Here is a 25,711-nt window from a genome sequence, read left to right on the forward strand (position 1 = left end):
CTCTCACTGGAACCCTCAGCCCGGCTCCAGGTTGCCCAGGTGACGCACTCTGTGGTTCACTTTCTGAATTTCATGCCACATCTGACCTGGTGAGCCCACATTTACCATTCCCATCTAATAGCTAGGTAGGGGGCGTGGCTCCTGCGACACCCCCCCCCCCCCACAGCAGCAAGTCACGTGATACATGCTCAAGCCCAACCAATGAGGTGTCGAGAAAATGAGCTAAATGGGTGGTCTTTGACGTGTGATGTCATATCATGCTACTTTCCGTACCCAATTACTTTGAGCCACCATTTTGATTGAGGGAGAAAGCGAAATGAGTAGGTTAGATGTCTTTAGGCTAGCAAAAGATTAAGTGTTAGGATTTTTTATTGTGTTTTACAGTTACAACTTGACAAAATGGCTAGTTACCATCATGTGGTAATTTATACCAACTGCGAAATCTTGTTACATATATTTTATAGATAGTTGTAGCTAACTGTAAAAGTTGATTAGAGCAATTTCCAGGTTAACAATTTTACCTTCAGCTTTTCCCGCCTACAGGTAATTCAAGCACAGCTTGAGCGCTGCGTTAACCACCTATCTGACTGTCGCCTGCATGCTAACCTTAACAACCAAGGTCAGTTTAGGCAAAAACTGGATGAAATATAAACAAATCAATAATCTCTTCAACATGTCTGTGAAGGTTCTCAGTCATCCAGGTCATCGTAGTCAAAGGAGCTTACAAAGAAAAGCATCTGGACTTCTTTAAGTTACTTGAAGACGTTTCACCTCTCATCCGAGAAGCTTCTTCAGTTCTAAGGTCAAATGGTGGAGAGTCCCAGATATAAACCTAGTGGGAGTAACCCCCCCACAGAGGGACAAAAGGACTCCCTGATGATCCTCTAATCGCCTGAGCCAAGGTGTGAAACTGGGTGTGGGTCCCAATCAGCCAGAGTTTCGGGTGAGTTCATTGTGAAACCTGGCCCCACCTTATCATGCGAATTCCTGAGATCAGATGGCCCAGGATGTGAGTGGGTGTTAAGGCGTCTGGGAAGGGATCTCAAAACTGGATTATAGATGGCAGACAGTTGGTGTCGTAAACCACCGCCTCTGTTCAAAGATGGTCGCTCACAGTGGACATAGATGGCTTCTTTCACTCCTCTTTCAAACCATCTGTCCTCTCTTTCCAAAATGTGAACATTGGCATCCTCGAAAGAGTGTCCTTTATCCTTAAGATGCAGATGGACTGCTGAGTCTTGTCCTGTGGAGGTGGCTCTTCTGTGTTGTGCCATGCGCTTGTGAAGTGGCTGTTTGGTCTCTCCGATGTAGAGGTCTGGGCATTCCTCGCTGCACTGTACAGCCAAGAAAAGAAGTCCAGACGCTTTTCTTTGCAAGCTCCTTTGAATCTCTTCAACAGTCTCTTCTTTGTAATGGCCTGATAACCAACACTTGCATTGCCTGATTTAGGCTCACACCCAAGTCAGATACTGCAAACAGAATGGACACACGAAGTGCCATACTTACACATATAATGACTGTACTCCAATATGTATCTCTAAGGCTAACAGCTAAGTTAGATTAGCATTGTCTCCAACCCAAAGTTAGCGAAGACAAAGATTTCCATTCTTTTTCTTTGCGATTTCCTTTGCTCATACCAACAAAAGGGTGTTCACTTTAGACCAATTAGCAATGGTCCAATCAGAGTTGCTCTATTTGTGCAGTCAAAGAGTGGATGATGTGAATCGCTCAAGCATATAATTTCAGATCGATCGAGTCTGTGGTAACCTTGAATTTAAGCTATTTTCTCTGCATTGCTGTGTGTATTTTCCCCTTGCAGACCATTTAGGTGCAAGATTTTATTCATTTATTTTTTATTACAATCAGATCCACTGCTGTCAAGCACAATGCCCAATTCATCAATACACACTCCAAACACAATGGAAAGCACTGTGCATGATCCATCTGCTGATCTATTCATCTTTTAAACCAATTAAAATGCAAGCAACACTTCTCTAATGAACACTTGAGGCACATGAGACACTTGATAGGAGCTGTAATGATCCCCGTTAGACAAATACATCCCTCAGATTAACTCGATTCTGACGTGCAACATCGAGGAAATAATTCAGCATCTTTAATTCACTCTGAAGTGTATTTATTCTGAGGAAATAACTTTGCACAAAACACATCAATATTTCCTTCGTGCCCCAGTGCTTCTTATGGTCTGCACTTAAAACATCTTTCTTATAAATATGTAATTATCAAAATTACACCCTGTTTTGTATATTGTCATGGATCTTACTGGAAGCTTCAGAGAACACTAAGAGGTCTGAGCTGGGTGTCTCATTCACTGACAGGGCATGCAAGGTAATTTACAAACAGTGAGGGCAGGGGTTTATCCATTTTATCCAGTGTACTCTCAGCGCAGCTGTGGCCGCACTGGCATTCTGATCTGAAGGATCAGCTCTTAATTTGATCTAAGTGCTGAAAATGAACCACACTGCTTGAACACATACGCAAATGTTGCAATGTATGGTGGAAACACAACACTGTACAGGTTGAACTCAACTGTAATTTTTGTAATGTTTAGGATGAAATCCCGCAAGCGGGTCAGTTTTCATTATAACAGGACCCACAGCAGCAAGTGATTAAAAGCTCCTTTCTGTCTAAAGATGCAATGCAGTGTGATAAACTGCTGGAGTGCTTCTAGTGGACAGCCAGCAAATGGTTATTACCCTTCCCCTCAAATATATTTGCACTGTCAGTTTAGTGCTGAAAAGATAGCATTTCTCCAATGGGAAAGCTAGGATCCATAACTAACTTCAATAGACCTAAATTACTTTACCAGCATACTATTAGGATACGCAGACCACTAAAAAATATGAATAAAACTGTTAATTCTAGTTGGACAAAATCTAACTAGGCATGGTCCATGAGTATTAACAGCCAAAATTTTAGCTTTTTTCCTTTTTGAGAGCCTTTTAATTGATGCGGAGGTCCAATGACATCACCCCATTTTAATTTGGTAAATACTGCAAAACTAATGCCATTTTAACCTAAATTTTAATTAACAAGCAAACAAACTGAAGTAACACCAGGGAAAAAAAAAAAAAACTAACCAAAAAAGTAATAAAGTATTTGATCAACATGAGCAAGGGAAGGCTTGGACTGAGACCCAGGTGACGACGTAGGAATATTTGCAACTTCCCACATCTTGCACTGGACAAATAGTCCACATATTATTTTAGCTTAAAAAAACCAAAAAAAAAAAAAAAAAAAAAAAACCCACAAACTTTTTTTTTTTTTTTTTTTAAAAACACCAATAACTAAAAAAAAATAAATGTAAGAATAATACTGGTTGGTGCAGCACATTCTTGGCCGTTTAACACATCAACTTATTTCAGTTTTTAGTTCAAGTCTACTTTTGTTAACTAGCATTCAATTTTTGTTAACTTTATTAACCACAAGATTCGTGTTAGGTGTTTGTAGTTTTTACAGAGTAAAAATGAGGTGATGTCACTAGATCTGTGAATCACTTAAAGGCCGGGTTTCTCTATAACTAGGCTGTTGTAGTAGTTTTCTTCAGATTTAAAGAGTCTGTATATCCAAGTAAAGTTATTGTCTTCAAAATAACCCTAGCTGTGGGATGCAGCAAATTGCTAAAGCTCCAAATTATGCTGGCTTACAGGAACAATGTTGTATTTCCAGTCCCTCCACCCACCAATGCCAAAAACCACACAAACACCAGATGAAATGATTTCAGTCAGAAATGTATATTAAATTAATCACTTATTACTTTAACGAGCACAATGTACAGTCAAAGAACAGGCTATGGTCCATTAGTGCCTTAGACAAGCAAATTAATACATTAGTCACTCATGACACACAGGGGCGAGAGTTGATTTAAAAAAAACCAAAAAAAAAAAAAAAAACCTGATGCTTCAGGTCATCTTTAACATGAGTGAACATGTAGCTGTAGAGGAGACTGTGCAGGAAGTCCCTCGACTTCAGAGGCATGAAAGGTCTGTCCATGTTATTTAGCATTTGCACTGCCCCAGAGAGGTCTGTGTACAACTAGCATCTCTCACTTTAAAGATACAGACATGTACATCCATATCTGACACATACAAATCATTTGTGTTTGAGCATGTGTCAAAAGAAGAAAAAAATAAAAAATAAAAATTGAGAGAGAGAAACCCCCCTCCTTCCTTTGTTGGTTTTCAGAGCCAGCAAAGGAGCTAGTGAACAAGGTCCAAATCCCCTCGACAAGTGTCACAGTATTTTTCCTTTAACCCACATAAGATTTTGTGCCTTTTAAACCAGATTAACCTCTGAGAGAAAGGAGTGCACTGAATACAGTGTCCCTGTATCCAAGCTACAGCTCAGCACAGAGGGAATCTCCTACAGTAATTCCATCAGGGCTTTCGAGTAAAAGGAAACCACTGAGGTCACAAATGGAAATCACAGCACACGTAATCCATGTATCATTTAGAAAACAAAAAAACAAACAAAAACCCAATAACTTATCACAAAAACACTTAAATGGGCCATTGCAATAATACCTGGGCAATAAACACACAAGGATGGAGCTTTAAATTTGCCCAAATTATATCTGAATCCAATAAATATTAAAAACAAAAACAAGATGCATTGAGTGAATTGCAATACAGAAAAATACATCATTGTCATTATTTCATTTAAGCAGCGCCAAGTGAGGAGTCCGAGGTGCGGAGTCCGAGGTGCAGAGTCCTCACGTGGCAGTGATTCTTTTAAACACTTCAAAAATTGCCTACAGACCAAATGTACTGTTCTCAGACACAGGAGCTACACAACTATTGATAGGTAATCAATACAAAGCATGTGATTCAATGGATCTAAATCAATTGTACATTTTGTAAACTGAATTTTAATTAGGAAACAAAACCACCCCAAACATATGGGGGGGGAGGGGGTCCCATCTCCAAAGAGTCATCCATTTTGTTGCATAATGTCATAAAAGCTTGGGCAAGAGTTCTTTTAGCAAACAGATTAAAGTCGCAAAGAGTCAAAACTAGGGTCATCTTCCAGGAAAAAATTTGAACTGAGGTATCAAATAACCAACCGTGTGTCATTGCTGGAGGTACAAAAGTGAAATTCTGGAAGAAATTACAGGACACTGCTGTTTTCCAAAGCGGCTGGAATGTTGACCACATTTAACCCCTCATCCCAAACACCACACTGACCTCTCCTCTCACACAGTGAAAGCAGAGGTAAGGCAGATCTGTGCAATAAAATATGGGACAGAGGCCGAGGGTACTTAGGGACTGTACGGGAGAAACGAGAAGTTCTTCATGGCGCCACCCAGTGTCACGCCGGCCTCCTGCATTTCGTACCTGAGGACAACAGTGTGACGATCAATTCTCTTAATGTCTTGTTGCTACATTTTCATGAGTGGCAGACACCAACGCACTCACCAGTCAGAGGTGGAGACTGTGTAGTAGATTGGCAGTGGGGGGGCAGTGGAGAGGCAGCTTAGGTCCTCTAGGCCGCACACCCCCATGTTGGAGAACAGAAGCCAGTCTCCCACACTGAGCTCTGGTAGTAGGCAGCGCTCCACCACCTGGTCTAAGGGGTCCAGTGAGGGCCCCCAAAGGCTGCTGGCATACATTGCCTCCTCAGCACACAACGCACGCTGGGGGGCAACAAAACCCATCAAAACAGGCAAAAAACAGACAACAGTAACCATGTGCGTGCTATCACATGATCTATTCAGTCATGAATTGAGTTTAGTCTCCTCTACTAACCTTGTGTACTGACGGGGCAGGGATGGAGTTTCCCAGCAGCTTGCGGCCAAATGGACCATAAACACCCTCATTCATGTAGTACAGGAACTCAGTATCCTCATTGTTCTCACCTGAGTGAATACATTAGATAACCATTTTAGAAATCTAAAACAAGAGTTACTTCAACTAGTTTGGTTCTGATTGTATGAAAAGTTAAATAATCACAACCTCAGAGAGTAAAGTAACTCACCTTGAGCTAGGCTGTCCCAGTGGCGAGTCACCACCTTCTTGCCCATAATGTTGACAGCCAGGCTGAAGGCGGAGGCCACGTAGAAGCTGCCCGGCTGGGCCAAGACCTGCACACCAGAAAGCTGGGGGAAGTAGGCATCCAGCAGTGGCCTGACTGCAGTTTCAACCTGCATACAGTGAACAGACAGATCAGATATTTTCAGATTAAAAAACAAAAAGACAAAAATAAAGGACTGGATCATAGGAATAAATGCTTTTGCTTATTAGCTAATAATAAGCTTCTTGCTAATAAAGCAGTTAAAAAGAAGATTGAAGCATTTCTAAATGAGTCACTTCAGTTCACTACTTGCCTGTTTCAGCTGAAACTCCGAGCCAGTAAATCCACCACCAATGTCAAGGATGTTCATGTTAAACCCCACTTCCACCTGAGTAGATACAGACAGTTGTCATATCAGATAAAGTCATTTCAAGACAGAATACTGGGGGGTGGGGAATCAAGTTAATATATGTCTACTACTAGAGTTATGATTTCATAATTAGGACAGCACTCACCCCCATGTCAAACACACAGCGGGCATCTGACAGTGCATGGGTGTAGGCCTGTTGCAGGTCCTGGCAGGAGCTGGGGATGTGGAAGGTTACCCCCACCACCTCGACTCCCAGCTCCTTGGCTGCTTCCAGCAGGTGCCGGCAGCTCTTGAGAGAGGAGCCGAAGGTCATGCTGGTCTCAGCCGCGTGGGCCTCTGTGGTCAACTGCAGCAGCAACCTGGAAGGGGTGGGAGGGGGGGGGTCAGATGCATTTTAAATTAGACCATGGATCTTCTTTTGGACTTTGCGTTTATTAAAAAAAAAAAAGTTTGCTCATTTACTTTGCATTAGGATGCAGACGGGCAATCTTGGACAACTCTGCCTCATTTTCACACACAAGATGCTGGATGTTGTTCTTGGCAGCATACTTGATGTGTGCCAGTTGCTTGAACACACTTGAGAGGATGATGCTTTCCGGTGGTACACCATGATCCAGCACCAGGCTCATTTCAGCCTGCAGGTAATAGGATGCACAAAAATAATAAATAAAAATAAATAAATAAATAAAACCACACACTCATTAAAACAATCAAAAGCAGTACTAAATGCGTTGCATAAGTTGAAAGGATAACAGTCATCAGCTGACTACCAATCAATGATGCTTGTAATGTAATTTCCCTTAAAAAAAAAATGAAGTGCTTACATAAGAGGATGAAGCACTTTGCAGCTTAAAAATAATTACTGACTGAGTCAAAACTACATGAAAAAGCTTACCTTGTTGGCGCAAATGAAGCCCAGGCCCAAGGATGCCAGCAATTCAATGACTGCAGGGCTGCTGTTGCACTTGACTGGGTAGTAGGGCTGCACATGTGGCACCAGGCTCTGCCAGCACAAATGCTGTCGCATCAGTGCACCGAGATCACCCACCACAAAAGCACTTTTCTCCACCTGAGAAATCAGAAAGAAGGTAGGGTGCAGGTAAACAAATTTATCAAACATGTATAACTACAAATCCCATCAGATTAAGTAACTCACTGATGCAAAATAGAATTCAGGGATAGCCTCAAGAGAGTGTTATAGAAGCTGAACTGACCAGAGCCTGTTCACAGATGTGTGCATCAATGACATCTTCCAGAGTCACTCCTCCCTCCAGTAGTTCAATGATGTAGCTGGGTTGGTCAGTGAGTCCTTTCATCTCAACCGTATTCCGTTAATCCGACAATCATAAAGAGCAGATAAACAAGTCAGGGGGTCACGACTGAGCCAATGGGTCCTGCCGGTATGCAACAAACTGGAGAGAAGAGGGAAGAGACCAAAAAAACCAAACAAACAAAAAAAAAAACAAAAAAAAAACAAAACACACACACAGAAGAAGAAAGGAATATATGACTATGGCCTTTAAAAAAACCCCAAACAAAACAGCTTTGTGTGCAGAATTGAGTCCTTCTCCCACACACACCTTCACTATAAAAATGCATGCATCTTTGTGTATAAGACACACATAGCTACTCACATGGACAAGTCAGGAGATGGACCTGTCCCTTTATCAGCTAGGATCCCAAGGTGGCTCAGCGTTGAAGTTAAAGTGCTCCCGGTAAAGAGCCGCCCCTAGGCCCTCTGGGTAGCGTTCATACACCTGTGCAGAGACAGGGGAGCCCTGAAGTACAAGCACTCAGTATTAGATATAGATCCAGAGGAAAGACACTTTCAGGAAACATGTAGCACAGCGTTCTTAAGGAGGCTCAACAATCCTGATTGTTGCTTTTGATGTTTAGGTCTTATCTATTGAATATTTGTCATGGGTCAAAACCTGAATGACACAACACCCCTATCGGTTCAGTTACACCCGACTTAATGCCTGTAACTGAACTACTACCCCTGTCGTTAGTGTTTTTATGGCTGCTGGTACTCCTTACGCGATAGACGTCCAAATAAAACACGCGCATGCGCTGTAGTACTCACAACAGTGTCACAACTTGACAAATTGAGTATTATTTCAATGCGCAGACAAAGCATAACCCCTAACTAGAGCAAACTGATGTAATACGTTACATTTGACTAGTTAAAAGATATTTGTATTGCTCAAAGGAAACGCCATTGTGACAAAACACACTGCTGAAAGGTTCATGGAAACGACAGAACCGCTAACTGACGACGGAAGGAGCTTACGTTAGAGCTGGGTGTCCTTAAAATTTCAATAACAAGCCACTAAATGACACAATAAACGAATAAAAGCTACATAGTGGTGCCGTGACTGCGTCACAATTTCTTAATACATTGAGTTGAACACGAAAACACCCGGAAAACACATATTTCAATATGTGGCTCGGTCATGTGCAGCAAGAAGGCAGAAAGACGAGCCCGCCATGTTACGTCCGCCCGCTGAACCCAAAGAACTCAATCGAAGTACTTCGCTGTACTTACGTGAGATAACGGCCAGAAGGTTTTGGAAAACCGTCTTCTCTTTTTCGGCGGAATTTTTAAAGAGTAGTGGGCACAATGATATAAGAAAGAAAGACGGCTGTTTTTGCCATATGTCTAGGCGAAGAACGCGCGTCGCTCGAGTAGTGTCTTCTCTGCCTGAGAGTGGGGTGGAGATGGACTGGAAAAGGAGGCTGGGGAAGAGGAAAAGGTAATCAACGGCTCGTGGGCGTGGCTTGAACGTTCAGTTTGACCAATTAACGCTCTGCATTCGTGAGCACATACCAAATACGCATTTCCGAAAATTATACAGGCTGCAGTACATCTGTGATGTTTTTTCAGGTTGCATAACCATAAACTTTCCAAACAAGGCCACCCAGTAAATGAGCTCAAGAATACAACTGCTCCGTTTGTCAGGGAACAGCTCACACGCACTTTTGTGGTTGCTACAGAGCTATAGCTGCTATATTTTATATTTAGGAAAATATGTATAGGAAAATACTATGTATAGGGCATAAACGCTATGTAAAATAATAAACAGAATGTCAAAACAATATTTTCTAGAAAGCAGTAATTGTTTTTAAATGTCACATTTGTCAAAAGATATCAGCAATCAGCATCTGTCTAATTTCCAGAGATAAATAGTATTGCTCAGGCGTGGCTGAAACTTTGCACCTGCTTTGTGTTTAGTTCAGCAGTTCGCTGTGAATGAACAACGAACACAACAGATTAAAATAACATATTTTCTTGATTTCTGTTGAATGCAGTATTTAAACGCTCTGTGAGTGTGCCAGTAAGGGTCTGCTGTCTGCATCAAACTTGTGGGAAAAAGGAAGAAAATACCTGAACATTACCATAGCAAGTTTTTATCACATTAGTGGAAAAAACACACAGACCAGATGAAAATAGCTATCTGTGCGGAGTGTATACTTTTATATCTATGGTTTTCATTTACTGATTATCTTCCAGTATTCTGTTTAGCCAAAGAGAAAACTTCTGGTCTTATTAGCATTACGACTAAACACAAATGCGCTGTAAAATGTAAGCAACCGTCTTTGCATATAAAAATCACATGGACAAGGCAGGAGATGTCCGACTATTAGTTATAGAATTCCAAAATGGAATTATTTCTAAACACATTAATGCAAATATAAATTATACTTATAGCCATGCTGGTCAATTTCCAAAGTACATTAAAAAACAATATGCAATAAATATGCCATCACTGTGGATTCTTTGCACCTGTTGGCAAATACCTTCAGATTATTTGCTATCTTTATGAAAGTCAATGGTGACAAAACAAAGCACATTAAATTTACAATAGTATAATAGTAAAATAGTGTGCTTTGGATTTCTGTTAATTGCAGCATTTCTGCCTGTAACCAATTTCAATTTGTTTGATCTTTTTCCTTTGGTGTAGTGGTTTAAATACTTATCTGTAAAGAAAAGAAACTAACAGGCTGAATGGTGAACCACAGCTGAATAATATATTATCAAGTCCAAGTTATGTTTAGTCAGTTTTTTTCAGTATTTTGTATTATTTTGTATTAATTGTTGTCTGTTGTGGCTGTATTGACAGTGTGCATGTAAAGATGGATGCATCCCCACTTCAGAATAAATCTAACTATGGGTTACCTGAAGCTGAACGTGAACCTGAGGCCAAACATCAGAGAATGTATGCATGGGAATAAGGCCCGCACTTGTTAAACTTGATTAAAAGGGTATCTAATTAAGTCATACCCACTCAACCTGCCCTGTCTTTAGGTAGCCACCTGAGTCTTTTCCTAAAGCTTTGCTTGGTCACTCACACTTTTATGACACTGAGAACACAAAACATGCAAACAAAACACGCTCCCCGTTTCAGTTGTACACGTTTTGGTATTGGTGCTTTCGTCACGTGATGAAATAAGATGTGAGAGTTCTTCAGAATGTTCTGTTCTTTGATCCTCAAGATCTGTCACGGTCATCATAGCCTTATTTTAGCTGCGATAATTTCAGCTTAAAAGGGATGTAAAATTAATTTCAACAAACACACAGTTCAGTATGACGCTAAAGCACTGGAACACTGCAAAGATAAGTGCGGAAACACAGCCTGCAGGCACTTTAGTCGTATGACTTTCTGTTGCACCCAACCAACGTGTTGCACGTCTTCACCCGTGTGTTTGTAAACAGCGTAGAGGTCCTAGAGCGCTTATCTTTGCTTTATGACACTGCAGTAGACACAATGTTCACAAAACAGCATGACCCAGAAATGCTTAACCAAACAACATGGAAACTGTTTTGCACATATTGCAGAAACAGCTAAACAAATGACTGTACTTCTGAAAAATTACTCTAAAGCTTACTCTAAAACTTCAAAGTCTATTTGGGCAATTTGGACAAGAAAACCATCAACTGAAGTATAAAAGTATGTGCTTCAAGTTTCATATCGGGGCCCATGGGGTCAGGAGTAAATTAGATTTAGTCACTGTTTGTAGCAAATAAATTCAATTTGCCACCATAACTAACAAATATTTTCAAAGTTAACACACTTTCCATTGTGTGAAGACTGCAGTAAGAAATCTGCAGGGATGTTTCATGTGCTCACTGCAGTTTAAGTAGTGTTACTAGAAATATTAAGACAGAAATGGCAGTATCACATTTTAAAGGGCCCGATGACTAAAATGCACTCACTGGCCACTGTGTTAGGTACACTTGCTCAACTGCTCATTAAAACAAATATCTAATCAGCCAGTCACATGGCTGGAAATCAGTGCATTTAGGTCAAGATGACCCACCGAAGTTTAAATTGAGCATCACAATGGTGGGAAGAAAAGGTGATTTAAGTGACTTTGAACGTGGCATTGCTGCGGGTGTAAAATGGGCTGATCTGAGTATTTCAGAAACTCTACTGGGATTTTCCAATGCAACAATCTCTGTAAGTGCAGAACAAAAAAAGAAGCATCAAGCCTGAAAAACACACATTTAGAGCAGAGGAAAAGTATTGAGTCTTTACTGGACTGTGTGCAGAAAAAGAAAAAACAAATTTCAACCTGTTTACCTCGCTTACCTTTTTACGCGGTACCTTTTTATGCCTTAACCTGCATAATTTGTGTCCACTACATTAATGTATTTGTGATTCAAAAGTTCAGTTTCTTCCTTTCTGTACCGACCTCTTGTGGTAAGATGTAATCATGGAACTGCTGTGCTGTCTTACTTGTCAGTTACTGCCTTTAGGTGGCACTGAATGTCTATGAGACAGCAATCTTCAGGTATTGGTAATGTGTCAGCAACCTCTATCTCTATACAGTACACTGCATACTTAACCTTTTTGGACCTTTTTATATTGCTAGGCATATAGGCAGGATAATGGCATCACATCGAATTTTAAGTGTTAAATATACACAGTGACTGATTTTTATGTAAACAAAAAAAAAATTTGTTTATTTGTTTACATGAAAATCTAAATAACCTGCTACTAAATAACCCTTTTGAAGTAACTCTCAGCAGTTATTTGGACATGAAATAGTTGGTAGACATGTTATTAACCCTATGAGAAAACTGTTACTTTTATTCAGGTACAGTGCCATCATAAGGCTACAGGAAACACTTTTATTCAAACACAATTTCTTATCAAAATGGCTTTAAAAGAGATCTGTGGCAGTATGTCATAGCTCAGCTGTACAGACTAAAGATCAAGTGTACAGGTGTAAAGAATAAATAAGACATAGTTATGCTTGATTTAGAGAGACTAGAACAAAGCTGTTGTTTTGTTAGTATATCCCCGTGCAACAGCTTTGTTCTAGCAGACAGTTTCCTGCACAACGTTTATTTGTACAAGCACTTTATACAGCATTTCACTGCAGGCTTTCCAGCCCACTCTCTCGCTCTAGATCTGTGCTGGAATAATTTGCAAGTGCACGTTAGCGAGGCCCCTTCACTGTCCACTTTTAAATCGCGTCTTAAAACCCACTTTTATTCTTTGCCTTTTAACCTCAGCGAGACTTAGTTTCTCTTGTAATGAAATTAGTTATTTAATTAATTATTTTACTTTTTCTTTTATTTGGCTTTTATTTATATCTTATGCATTTTATTATATAGTTCCTATGTACAGCACTTTGTGTCAGCTGTGTTTTTTTAAAAGTACTTTATAAATAAAGGTGATGATGATGATGTGGTTCTTCGCTACATTAGCAGTTGTAGTGAGCAGAACTGGTACAAAGTTTGCAATGTTGTTGAGTAGAACTTTTAAAGGATTTTTCTTTTTGATTTCTGTCAGGATTGTCTGGACCATGTCATCTCTGATGCCACGGGAGAAGATGGCCTGGGTTTCTATTGATGTGATAGTTTTGGAGACTCGATCCAAAGGGATCAAGGAGGGGGAGGAGGACGCTCCCAGAAGCCGTGCAGGATGCAGGGAACTACCCCTATTACCACTTCCTGTGCGGTCAGCAGTTTGGAGCAATGCTCCTGCTTCTTCCCTTTAAGGATTTCAATGTAATTTCTGACCATGTTGAGGAGTTTAGGTGTTCTGTAGAATAAGTTCAAGTTAAAAAGTTAAAAGAATGATCTTTTCAACATATTTAAAGCATCACAGAAATATTGAAACACTGTAGCTGGACCGTTAACAAACGTATGTCAGATGTAACTCACTGAAATTTAGGAGGTATGGCCTCTGGAAATTTAAGGAGCATCCAGGCTTGAAACTCTATGTCCCTCATTTTATTAATAATGCTCACTACCCTGAAACAGGAAACACATTAACAGTGCAGTTTTGTTTAGATATTATGTGAACATAATGAAAAAAACAAATCTCCAAATTACTACAAGTCTTGTGAGTTTTCTCTCACCAGTTTCAGTAGAGTTTTGGCTTCTTTTTAGTCAAACCCCTCAAGTTCAAACTCCCAAAGCCTTAAAAAGAAAACAAAACAGAGGTTTTCTCTCTGCATTTACACTTTAACACAAACAGACTGTCAGGTGTGACGGGGATGGTCTGTAGGTATCAGTGTAACTCACTGCTCTCTGCTCTGCTCTCTTTGCTCTTCTCCACCAACAGATCTCTCAGATTTTCAATAGTGATGTGTGATGGGATTTGATTCCCCTGCTGAAGTCTAAGGAACTCCATCATCGTTGGAATCTAAAAATAAAAGGAGCCATTTCATCAACACCACTCTCAGGTCCTCAGATATTACCTGATATTTTATGTCAACTGTGGGTCTTACCTGAGCCCTGTAGTGTGGAAGATGCCAGCAGATCTTCACAGCCATGTTGTAAATGGGTGTATTGAACAACACCTGTCAAAGAAATAAGAAGTTCCTTATTGCTACTTAAGTCGATTCTCAGTTTGTCAGCTTAAAAACCACATCAAATTCTTCAATTTGTTGAAATGCAGAACAAGCAAAAACTGTCAAATACCCTGATGGGTTTGTAGATTCTTCTACTTGCTTCCATTGAAATGTTGTTGTTGTATCACAGTCGGGAATAAAAACTGTCAAATACACTCCAAAAATTGTGTAATGTAAAATGTCTCCGGACTGGTTGTTTGCTGCTCTTTGAGTTCAGCAGGAGGAGGTGAACCCACAGCTGGGAGTGGTTCCATGGTGTCTTGGAGGATCTTACTTCAGGTTCATGATCATAATTATATTCTTTCTGGTCTAAACCTCAGACAAGAGCTGGTCAGATGAATTGAGTCAGCTTTCTGAAGTTCTGCTACAGAAAGGAAACAAGGACAGCAACACCTCCACCTTTATCTGACAACACATCTTTGACGATTTGTCTTCTCAGTATCAAAATAATTATATTGTCAGAATATTTTGGGTTGCTAAAAACAACTAAAAGCATAAAATTCCGTTTTCAAAATTCAGTACTGATGTCCCACATTATGAAAAGTTAGCCCAAACGGTGTACAATGGGTTTCTTTTCTGTTGACCAACATAAAAACTTTTCCAAAAAGCAATTAAAGAGATTAAACAAAGATATTTTGAAGGCATTTTGGAATTACCTGATTTAGCAGAGCTACTTACCCACTGTAGCTCAGTTCATGGACTTGAATTAGGAGGGACAAGAAAAGTGAATTCAACTGACTCCAATTTACTGACATCTAATGGTGAGATTTAACATACTGTAACTTTAATGATAGTTGAAAATAGCCCAGGCGCACGGCTGCTAGGTGAGTACACAGTTTGTGTAATATGTGAATAAAAATAAATATAAGCTTTACCCTCTTTTCCAACCAAAAGTTCCCAGTAGAGTTTTTGACCTTCAGCTGTTTTCTTTCCGTTTTTGTTTTTAATATCTTACACACACACACACACACACACACACACACACACACACACACACACACACACACGAAAAACATTTATGACTCGCACTCTCACCTCTTATTATTTTAAGTAGCTTAGTATAATGTATCTGTTACTTTAGCAATTTTCTCCCACTTCCCCATTAGGTTGATCTGTTTTACTATTTATTTATTACCATCAACTATTTGCTCAGTGTTAGTTTGATAAGTATTTTTTAAATATAAGGTAAATTTTACTTTTAATGAATTATACTTTATGCTTAAGTCTCCTTGTTCCTAGTACAACCTGCTTAAGACACGTGACAGCCGTTTGCGCACGCGCAGATTTCCTCCTCTGATCAGCTGACTTTGAGTGAGATGCTCCCGTGTGTCTAAAACCCGCTGTTGTCTGCGCTATGTGCAGGAAACTGCGTGTGTTTGGCTGAAATATACCGAGTGGACTGCGCGCTGAAGCCGTTAAACGCGTCGGTGAGTACCGCGGTGCTTCGGTTAGTGACGTCGTGACACCGTGAGGCTACATTGATAAACAAGCTGCTGGTAGCAGCAGTAAGCTAACACTGCATGAAACGGGTTTATTCTGCTGTCACTGATTTTTTCTTCTTTCCTTTCCCTGATACCGAATCAAAGAGCGGCGGTTTCTATTCATGTGGCATTCTGTGTGTTTAATCAAGAGGAGGGTCGCTATTTAGCGGTCTGCATCAACAAGAAGTTGATCATATGACAGTCAGTCAGCAGACATGGAGACTTGTCTGTCTCTCCTGTGTAGCTGTGATGAAATCAGCCACTTCTGTATGTCTGTGGGACTCTTTAAAACCAGTGGGAAATAATGAGGAAGTTCAAGATTCAGAACCAAATAAGAATCAAAAGAGGAAGAAAGAGGATTTTTACATGACTCATTCAGTGTTAGTTTGACGTGTGTGTCTGTCTAATGCAAAGTGATCGGAAAGCACTGAGATTTTTCTTAATCAAAAGATGTGAGAACACAGTTTAAAGCAGGGTCTGTTGTGGATAGCCACACCATTGAACTGAACTCAGTTCTGTTCAATATTAATTTGATCTTTTGTATTTGATCTGTATTTCTTAAACTTTGTACCGATAATGTTTGCTCACATCTTCTGAGCGTGCCTCCTTAACTTTTAGAGAAGAATACAAATCTAGCAGTGATACTGACTTAAAGTTCTCTGCCTGTAATGAATCAAGAAGCTAACTGTACGTCCAGAGAAACAGAATCAACTTTTTGGGATTTTCTTATCTGGATTATTGAGAATGCATTTTAACAATCTTAGTTACAACATCAACAACATGGTTCATTTTTAGCAAAGACTGCACAACACTAGGTGGCTGTAGCTCAGGAGGTAGACCAGGTGTTCTAATAATCAGAAAGCTGGATGTTTGAGCTCTGACTGCTCCAGTCTGCATGCCTTAGCAAGATACTGAACCCCAAGCTTCTCTCTGATGCATCCATCAGAGTGTGAATGTCAGATAGGAACCATTTAGGTTGGAAAAAGGGCTTGTGTGAATGAGGCATGTATAGAGCGCTCAAGTAAAGTAGGAAAGCACTATATAAAAGCCAATACATTTACTTTTCATTGAGCACATAGCTGCTAACTCCTTTGTAATCTCAAACCCTTTGGCTATCCTGTGTTGTGGACAAAAAGTTAAAATTGTCCGCTTCGTATTTTTAACTGAGGCTCCAGATTTCCAGCAATATGCTCGAATTATCTTGGTCTGGTTCACCTGGAGAGGGTTATATTCTCAAATCTTTCTTTTTCTCAAGGCACATTAGTTCAGCTGTCTTCCACACACTCTAGTACAGCGGTCCCCAACCCCCGAGCCTCGGACTGGTACCGGTCCGTGAGTCGTTTGGTACCGGGCCACGAGAGTTGAGGCTCAGGTGTGAAATGTATAGTTTTCAGGGTTTTTATTGGTTTTCAGCGTTATTTTGTTATCGTTTTTATCGTTTACTCTGTTTTCCTTGGTCTCTTCACGTGTGTTATGAATAAATTTTCTTTTTTTCATTACCGGTACTAGTTTTATTTTGTTGTATTTATCCGCGACACCTTAAAGGCCGGTCCTTGAAAATATTGTCGGGCATAAACCGGTCCGTGGCGCAAAAAAGGTTGGGGACCGCTGCTCTAGTAAACTCCATCAGAAGCTGGATAACTTGTGTTTTTGCGATTTTTGTGGGAAATCACACAGCTGGTCTTCACTTCCTGGATGAGCTTGGTTAAGAAAGTCCTTGTTGCTTTTGCAGCTTTGTTGGCTAAATGTCAGACGTCCGTCCCTGCTATGCATCAGTCAAGTTCTTGTATTTTTCAGTGTGTTTAGTCTCATAATTGCGATTTAGACTGTAATCCTTAAACAACAATTTGCTCTCCACAAACAAACACACAGCTTTACCTCTGACTTCAGTCCATGTCTTATTAAAAACTCTACACTCATCTTTCAGGACTAGCAAACTCACATTTCTCATAAATGTTGGTTCCAAAGGAACATTTACAGTCATGCTTGCATAAACATACCTATGTACATTAAAAAAGAAAATAAAGACAGCAAATTTGTATTGCGTATCTCCACAAAATCAGAAAAAATTGTAAGCTATTATCTCATTACAGCTTATGGTGAGGAATTTATCAAAGAATGTTTTGAGACTGAAAACAGGACAAGCTGCATGATGTATACTTATTTACATTTTAATTCCAATTTCCCACCAACCTAAAATGGGCCAATCAGGAAAAACCAATGGCTTGGATATGGCCGTACATTGGGCCCAGGTCTGGTCTAAAGGTAAAAGTAAAAGGTAAAAGCCATGCATTCATATGTTAATTAAGTAAAGATGCAAAATGAATAACCTGCCTCCAAAGCATTAGATAAGTATTATTATATTATCAGATTAGGATTTTACTGTAGCATTTCAGGTAGTGCTGCCCATTCACTAAATCGAAAACATAACATGAAAAAATTAAATCTTGTTTTTTCACCTTCAGTAACTTCCTTACATCAGCGGCACGGGGGACAAAATTCCTGCCAGCAGCCATGACAGAATTCTGGTTGATCTCGGCTCCCGGGGAGAAGACCTGCCAGCAGACCTGGGACAAGCTGATGGTGGCCACTACGCGCACCAACAACCTCTCCACTAACAACAAGTTCAACATCCCTGACCTCAAGGTGAAAAAACCCCAAAACACAGCAGTCCTCTGTGGCTAAGGCCTCAGTGATGAATGCATAGGTGGACACCAGCGTGGCCATTATTTGCCCTTTTGCTTATGTTTTCTGGTCTACCTCTAACAGGTTGGGACTCTGGATGTCTTAGTTGGCCTGTCAGATGAGCTGGCTAAACTAGACACTTTTGTGGAAAGGTAAAGTTTACTGAAACATGACAGAGTTTTGTGTAATGTGTTTGTCAGGCAGCGGAAGAGTTGTGAGCTCAGTTTTATAAAGAGTGAAAGAAACCTTTAGATAGAATCATGCTAATTGCTGTTTCGTTTTTCTGTTCTCTCTGCTCGTTTTCTATTCACTACTCATCCTGAAATCGGATGCAGTGTGGTAAAGAAGGTTGCTCAGTACATGGCCGATGTTCTGGAGGACAGCCGAGACAAAGTCCAGGAGAACCTGTTGGCCAATGGAGGTAACCTCTGCTTACGTAATCAGGCAGCTTCTTAGAAAAAACAAGTCTATTTGCTTTACAGCTATTAAAGTATATGGAAATGGAGATTGATGCTGATGTCTTTGATCTTGTTTCTACTTGATACAGTTGACCTGGTCACCTATGTCACCAGATTTCAGTGGGATATGGCGAAATATCCGATCAAACAGTCTCTGAAAAACATCTCGGAGATAATTTCCAAGGTAAAATCAACTCTCTTTGTAAATTAATTATTAATGCATTGTGTTGTATATTGCTGAAGTCCTGGTTGATGAGTTGAGATTTCATCTATTGTATTAAGACATAAATTGTCCCAGAGTACACTGACTATATCAGATTTTTCCAGCTGCACTGATCAGCGATGATGTATTCACCCATACCTGCTTGGTTTTCTAGCAAGTGACTCAGATAGACAACGACCTGAAGGCCAGAGCTTCGGCTTACAACAATCTAAAGGGAAACCTGCAGAATCTGGAGAGGAAGAATGCGTGAGTAAAACAGCCGTCACTAGCACAGACGTTTGTGGACACAGTGGACGAGTAGCTGTTGTTGTTGTACTTGTTTCAAGTCTGCTTGGAGTCCATCTGTGCATAGTTGAAGAGTTGTGTGTGATTACAAGGAATTTAAAGGGCACATAGTCATCTGTGCTGAGCCTCGTAATGAAATGTGTGTCCCTCAGACTACAGCGCACCCTTGCATAAATATGGGCCTATGTTGGCCCAGAGCGCTCATGCAAAAGAAATTATTCATCTCACAAGAGTTACTTTTGGTTAAGTGAAAGTTAACAACAAAAACAAAAACCATGCTTTTTTTTCCATTCATTGTGTTTCATTGATATTGTGGAATTGGGTGCTCTGCATTACAAGCTTTCACACATGGACACTGTATATTTATTTTTTAATTTTTTAAAAAAAAGCTGGATTTAGAGTTGCACTGAAAATTTGTATGTTATGTGCATTTTTGTCACATGTATAGGATGTTTTTCTCATCACTGTAGAGTAAAACAATATTTTAGGTTGTTGCCTGAGCATAATGTGAAAACATCTTAGCTTTAATAATGTTAACAATACTGTTAGTATGTAACTTTATTCAACGTCTGTTTTCTTGTGCTCTGTGTATATGCATGTGTCTTTCTTCTAGGGGGAGCTTGATGACCAGAAGTCTGGCTGACATAGTGAAGAAAGAGGACTTTGTGCTGGACTCAGAGTACCTGATTACCATGCTGGTGGTCGTCCCAAAGTAAGTGCACCAGCATCATTGTATGCAGTGTGTGTGTCTTGTGAATACTTATTTTTTGAGCGCTTCTATTCATGGTGCAATCCCAGTTCCGAAAATGTTGGGACGCTGTGTAAAATGTGAATAAAAACAGAATGCAATGATTTGTAAATCTCATAATTCCCACATTTTATTCACAGTAGAACACAGAAAACATCAAATGTTTAAACTATGAAAATGTACCATTTTAATATAAAATAAGTCATTTTGAATTTGATGCTAACAAGTGTCAAAAACAAGGCCATGTCTAAAAAAACTACTGTGTCGCATGACCTTGACAAGGAGGCATGTCAAAGGATATTGCGTCCATGTTTTGCAAGGCCAATATACCCATAACTCAGAGCAAAAAAAGTTCAAGGTGAACTGAGGCCAAAACAACAAATAAAAACTTTTAAGGAACACTGCTACCTAATCCTTACGTGAAGCAAAACCAAACAAAAAGTGTGCTAAACTCACAAGCCAGAAACGAAGAGGGAGTTCAGCCCTTCTGCTTTAGTGATACACTCACACAGTGAGTGAGTTAAGGTATGTACAAAATATAAACACCAGCTAACAGTCACAGGGTCTAGCAGAACTAATGTGTCTCCACAAAAAACATGCACAAAACTATCAAAGGTTTGGAGGCCGAGGGCAGGACCAGAACGCTGCTGCTGTCATTTCTGTTAGGAAAGTGCTGCTGGGAGTAGGATTTTTATGTTATTTTATTTTTTCAAATACCAGATGTTGATAGGGACCAATCAGCAGCTGGCATGTCACCTGGCCCAGCCATGGATTCAGCCAATCAGACGGAAACCTGCATAGAGAGGCTCAAAGATCCTCAGAGGTTGAGAGGTCACTCTCCTATATATAAAGCAGTGCCGAGAAACAACACTAACCACGTTCACGTGTGGAGTCTTTGCATTTGTAGATGGCGCAATAAACTGTTTTCACAGATGGTGATTTCTGGAAGTGTTCCTGAGCCCACGCAGTGATTTTAATGACAGAATCGCATGTTTTTAATGCAGTGCTGCCTGAGACACTGAAGATCACGTGCATCCAATAATGATTTTCAACCTTTTTGCGCACAGAGATTTATCTTCTTTCAGTCATTGTTGATATTATGTATTGCAGGTGATATGTTTAAAGAAAGTCCTCACAATTGTATGTTGAGAAAACAGTTTCTTTTAACCACCACTTACATCTAATTTTCCAGCCGTTTGTTGCCTTTTTTTTTTTTTTGATATGCTTTGATGCCATCAACCTGAAAATTAGCTCAGATTTTAATTAAATTGTCCATTTTGTCATTGTAAACATTTGATGTTTTGCATGTCCTACTGTAAATTGTGGGGTTTATGAGATTTGCATAATAATTGCATAAGGTTTTTAATATTTTACACAGGGCTCCAATGTTTTTGGAATCTGAGTTGTAGACAGTGCGAAGACGTTTTGTGATCATTAATTTATGAGCAAGTAATTTCATAACTGTACAGAATTTGGCTGTGGTAAAGGTTAAATTTTTAATTTTGGTCTGAGAATGGTTTTTATCAAAATAAAATAAAAGTCAAAGATGTTATTTTCTAATTTCCACCCTCATCAGGACGAGCTACGCTGACTGGCAGAAGACATACGAAACGCTGGCTGAAATGGTCGTACCACGCTCCACCAAGTAAGTCCTCCCTAGACGCTGCTAAATACAAAAGGTACAAGAAAGGTCTGCTTTTAAATATATTTGTGCATGTCATGAATTGCACATGGCTGTTCCATGTTATTATGATAACAGTTGAGGTAGACCAGAATTTTTACTTCCTGTGTCTTCTTCTGAGTTTAACTTTGCGCTTGACTCTGATTAAAACTGGAACCATCTCACGTGTGAACTGTAAAAAATTATTGGACCCGTATTAGAATAGAAGACGTTACGTGGTTGACCTGTAGAAGGCAATTGACCCTGTGTCAACATGGCCAGGTGATTTAGGACATTGTGTTTAGACTTTCTGGGCAAATGTGACCTCAACATCCTGATGATCCAAATCTGGAGCTGTCTCAGCAGGAAGACAGTTTGCATAGTTTGATTAAACAGAGTTTATTCTTAGCTGAAAATATTCTCCAGTGTTGATTTCTATGGTCACCAGTGAGGGATGTTTCACTTTATAGTATAATTATAGTTATAGTAAATCCAACTTAACAGGTATCAACAGTTCTTTTCCTTTTTTTTAAACTCCTCTAAACTGGCATGGTGGTAAGACAAGCCAAAGTGTATCAGTTTTTCCAACCTTCTCAGCGTCTGGTTTAACATGAATTTCTGTATTTTTCTCACTTCAGTCATTTTTATTTTCTGACAAACTGAACTGTTTTTATTAAAGTGTAGTCCAACTTAAGTGAGTGCAAACATGTGTGGACTGTTGTACTATTACTATTACTATTTTAAACAGTCCAATTTGCAACGTTGCAAAGGTCAGCAGCTGAAGAAAGTAAATTACTGTTAAATAAAATAAACGTAAAAATTTTGTTTTATTGAAATTTATTATTTTTATACTAAAAAGTTTGATTTGCATTTGAAATGTATTTTTATTATATTACATAATGTTTATTTTAAACATTAAATTTACATTTAAATATAAATGTATTGCATCTCTGTGTGGTTGCATTGTTGCTCCACAAATACAAATACTCTGCTGTATTGATATATTTTCCCACACCTCTTGTGCATTCTGTCCTCATCTCCAGGCTGCTGTTTGAAGACAGCGACAGCGGTCTGTTCAGTGTCACCCTCTTCAGGAAAGCTGTAGATGACTTCAAACACAAGGCTAGAGAAAACAAGTAAACTCTTCCACTTCTGTTTACTCAAAAGAATATGAGCTTTTCAGAGTTAATGTCTAAAGCTTATGTTGCGTGTTGCACTTGATACACTCCAGCCAATCCAGCTTTGTGTTTTCTCTGAATGACAAATGTTTCCTTTAGTTATAAATGCTCCATAAATAATAGATAAGTGGCTCATGAGGATTTAAATAGTGTGTGTGTGTGTGTGTGTGTGTGTGTGGGGTGTGTGGGGGGGGGGTAGGTGCTTGATTATACTCATCTCTGTGAAAGCTGATAGCCATCTCTCTGCTGTGTGTCCTGGCTCAGGTTTACAGTGCGGGACTTCCAGTACAATGAGGAGGAGATGAAGGCAGACAAAGAAGAGATGACACGCTTGTCCACCGACAAGAAGAAACAGTTTGTATGCCTGCTGCTTACTTCAGTAACAATGTGTGTAGTTAGTGGAGCTCGCGCTGTACAGAAAGAATTGCTTTTGTAGTACATCTGTACATCCTTTTGCAGCTGCTGTTTATAGTTAACTAGTAATCAGAAAGTAAGCATGCCGTTTCATTTTCATATTGCTGTGGTATTTATCACCCTTACTTTTAAGAATGGTAAAAATTGATGATATGTTGTTGCATTTAATCTAGGGCCCTTTGGTACGATGGCTGAAGGTGAATTTCAGTGAGGCCTTCATCGCGTGGATTCACATAAAAGCTCTACGCGTGTTTGTGGAGTCGGTGCTCAGGTGAGTTGTCTTGCAGGAGATTATGAATTTATTAATGTACAGATGTGCATCCTTTACCATCAGGCTCTCGAATTCATGGTTACCTTGTATTTCATAGATATGGGCTGCCAGTCAACTTCCAGGCTATGCTGCTTCAGCCCAACAAGAAGAACATGAAGAAACTCAGAGAGGTGCTGTACGACCTGTACAAGCACCTGGACAGCAGTGCTGCAATCATTGACGTGAGTCTCAGCAGCACATTTGTTCATTACTTACCTGTTTGTTTGTTTTTTTTTGGCAGTGTTAAATGAAGTAATCTGAGGACTGTGTTATACAGTAAAGTAAGAATCCACCACAGATTATGACCTCGAGTCTAAATGACCTTTATACTAAAAACACAAACTGGATAAAGGATGAATGCTGGTTTCCAGTTTGCGTCACAGTTGTTTTTGGAGTGGCTACAGGAGGTAGAGCAGGTCAGCTACTAATCTTAAGGTTGGTAGTTTGATCCCGGGCTACTCCAGTCTACATGCCAAAATAACATTGGGTAAGGTACTAAAACTCAATTCATTCATCCCAGAGTGAATGTGTGTGTGAGTAGGTAAATGAGATGTGTTGCGTAAAGCACTTTTGAGTGCTCACGTAGAGTAGAAAAGAGCATCCATGCTTCCATGCTAGCTGCAGGTGACTGCAGCAACCACTTGCCAACTGGTTGGGGAATGCACATTTTTCCCAGCGGCCTTCGGTTGCGTGGTGGAGGAGAGATAACTGACTGATCACTGACCGGTTTCTAGGCCTGCATGATGCATTCATTAGTACTAGTTAACTGGTTTCAAAGTAAATGCCAGCAACAACTGGCCAAGGGAAAAAGAGTTGCTGATTGGTCTTTATTTAAGTGAGGAAAAAATATTTTTCCAAAGAGAACGATAATGTATTGTCATATTCTCTTGTATAATTACTGTTCTCTGCCTTCAGGCCTCCATGGACATCCCGGGGCTGAACTTGAGCCAGCAAGAGTACTACCCCTATGTTTACTACAAGATCGACTGCAACCTGTTGGATTTCAAGGTCTAGATACATTATCATCACGTGCAGGAGTGTTCTGATGTGACACTTTCACATCCACAAACCTTAAATTATTTTTACTCTAGACTTTTTTTGTGTTCTTCCTTCTTTTCCTGTGTTTTATGTTCCTAGTACATTCCTGGGTCTCCTCCCTTATAAGTTGTTAGGAATCAGAGTGCTGATTAGCGACTGTACTTAGGATCTGTTTTAGAGGTAAACTGGTCTCTAATCACAACTTCTGTTCCAACATACTTAAATGAGAGCTAACTTTTTTGTTGTCTTTTTCTGTTTGTGCCACACTACTTAAGTAAACAGCTTCCTCCATCTCAATAGTTGGTATTCCCTCATTGCTTCAAATGCTATGTAAAATACAGTGTTTTTACTGTCACTACTTCCATACCCTACTTGTTAAAATTAACATGAAAGGTATATGTGGGGTAAGTGGGAATAAAAATAAATAAATAAATCAGTGTGCGTGTTAACTACAGTATTTATTTCAAGCCTCCAAAATCAGTGAATATGTTTGTTCAGTTTTTTAAAAGTGACGTGTTTATAGCTCCCTGTAAGGAATGCCTGTTTGTAAGTAGATGTTGACAGTTGTTTCTGCTTCTCAAGCTAAAACCTGTGAAACACTGAAACTGGTCATTTTACGGTACAAAGAAGCAATATGTTCGCTGATCTTATGCTCCTGTGATTTCTGTATATCAAGCCGTTTGAGAACAATGAATAATGTGTATATGTGCAAATACTGTATTGTCAGTATATCTATAAATTAAAACACATATTTAAATAAATGTGAAATTAAATACTCTATGAAAGATCCTTGACTTTGGCTTTTTATGCTGTGTAAACCTGCTCAATAAAGTAATGGGGGAAAAAAAGATAAAGGCTAAGTTGTTAAGGGGTGTGACGATTTATGAGGAAATAACATCTCTCTGAAATAAAGGTGTGGTTTTAGGTACTACAATGACCATTTTAAGGTTACTGTTGATACAAGA

At 39.7% G+C, this 25,711-nt stretch overlaps 2 protein-coding genes and 1 long non-coding RNA gene across 5 annotated transcripts; 2 read left to right on the forward strand and 1 right to left on the reverse strand.

Annotated features, from left to right (window-relative positions):
- Positions 1-29: 29 nt before the first annotated feature.
- Positions 30-14,414, forward strand: LOC146549342 (uncharacterized). 2 transcript variants are annotated; one of them, XR_014890403.1, is made up of 4 exons: positions 30-89; positions 544-619; positions 13,201-13,368; positions 13,978-14,414. It is a non-coding gene; the product is annotated as an uncharacterized LOC146549342 (long non-coding RNA). The 2 variants fall into 2 exon arrangements; XR_014890404.1 differs by lacking the exons at positions 30-89; positions 544-619 and adding an exon at positions 9,015-9,153.
- azin1b (antizyme inhibitor 1b) lies at positions 3,737-9,086 on the reverse strand. Of its 2 annotated transcripts, none has more exons than XM_085262360.1 (11): positions 8,946-9,086; positions 8,035-8,157; positions 7,615-7,812; positions 7,296-7,469; positions 6,863-7,035; positions 6,546-6,759; positions 6,344-6,418; positions 5,995-6,160; positions 5,766-5,875; positions 5,436-5,653; positions 3,737-5,354 (listed from the first exon to the last, which is right to left on the reverse strand). In XM_085262360.1, exons 3-11 carry the CDS (start codon positions 7,714-7,716, stop codon positions 5,279-5,281), a joined length of 1,308 nt encoding a protein of 435 aa, XP_085118486.1. In that variant the 5' UTR covers positions 7,717-7,812; positions 8,035-8,157; positions 8,946-9,086; the 3' UTR covers positions 3,737-5,278. The 2 variants fall into 2 exon arrangements, with proteins under 2 accessions (XP_085118486.1, XP_085118485.1); XM_085262359.1 differs by having other exon boundaries at positions 8,035-8,178.
- A 1,139-nt stretch (positions 14,415-15,553) lies between the features above and the next one.
- Positions 15,554-25,533, forward strand: atp6v1c1b (ATPase H+ transporting V1 subunit C1b). The gene is made up of 13 exons (XM_085262533.1): positions 15,554-15,693; positions 18,213-18,393; positions 18,517-18,584; positions 18,768-18,853; positions 18,980-19,074; positions 19,268-19,359; positions 20,012-20,110; positions 21,723-21,791; positions 22,850-22,942; positions 23,249-23,342; positions 23,572-23,669; positions 23,767-23,890; positions 24,624-25,533. The coding sequence occupies exons 2-13, from the start codon at positions 18,262-18,264 to the stop codon at positions 24,720-24,722; spliced, it is 1,149 nt and encodes a 382-aa protein (XP_085118659.1). The 5' UTR covers positions 15,554-15,693; positions 18,213-18,261; the 3' UTR covers positions 24,723-25,533.
- Positions 25,534-25,711: the final 178 nt, after the last annotated feature.

This window comes from Mchenga conophoros, linkage group LG22 (genome assembly GCF_057382185.1).
Source record: "Mchenga conophoros isolate Kocher_MC1m ecotype Shallow Benthic linkage group LG22, M_conophoros_male_GT1.1, whole genome shotgun sequence".
In the NCBI taxonomy this organism is placed as follows: Eukaryota; Metazoa; Chordata; class Actinopteri; order Cichliformes; family Cichlidae; genus Mchenga; species Mchenga conophoros.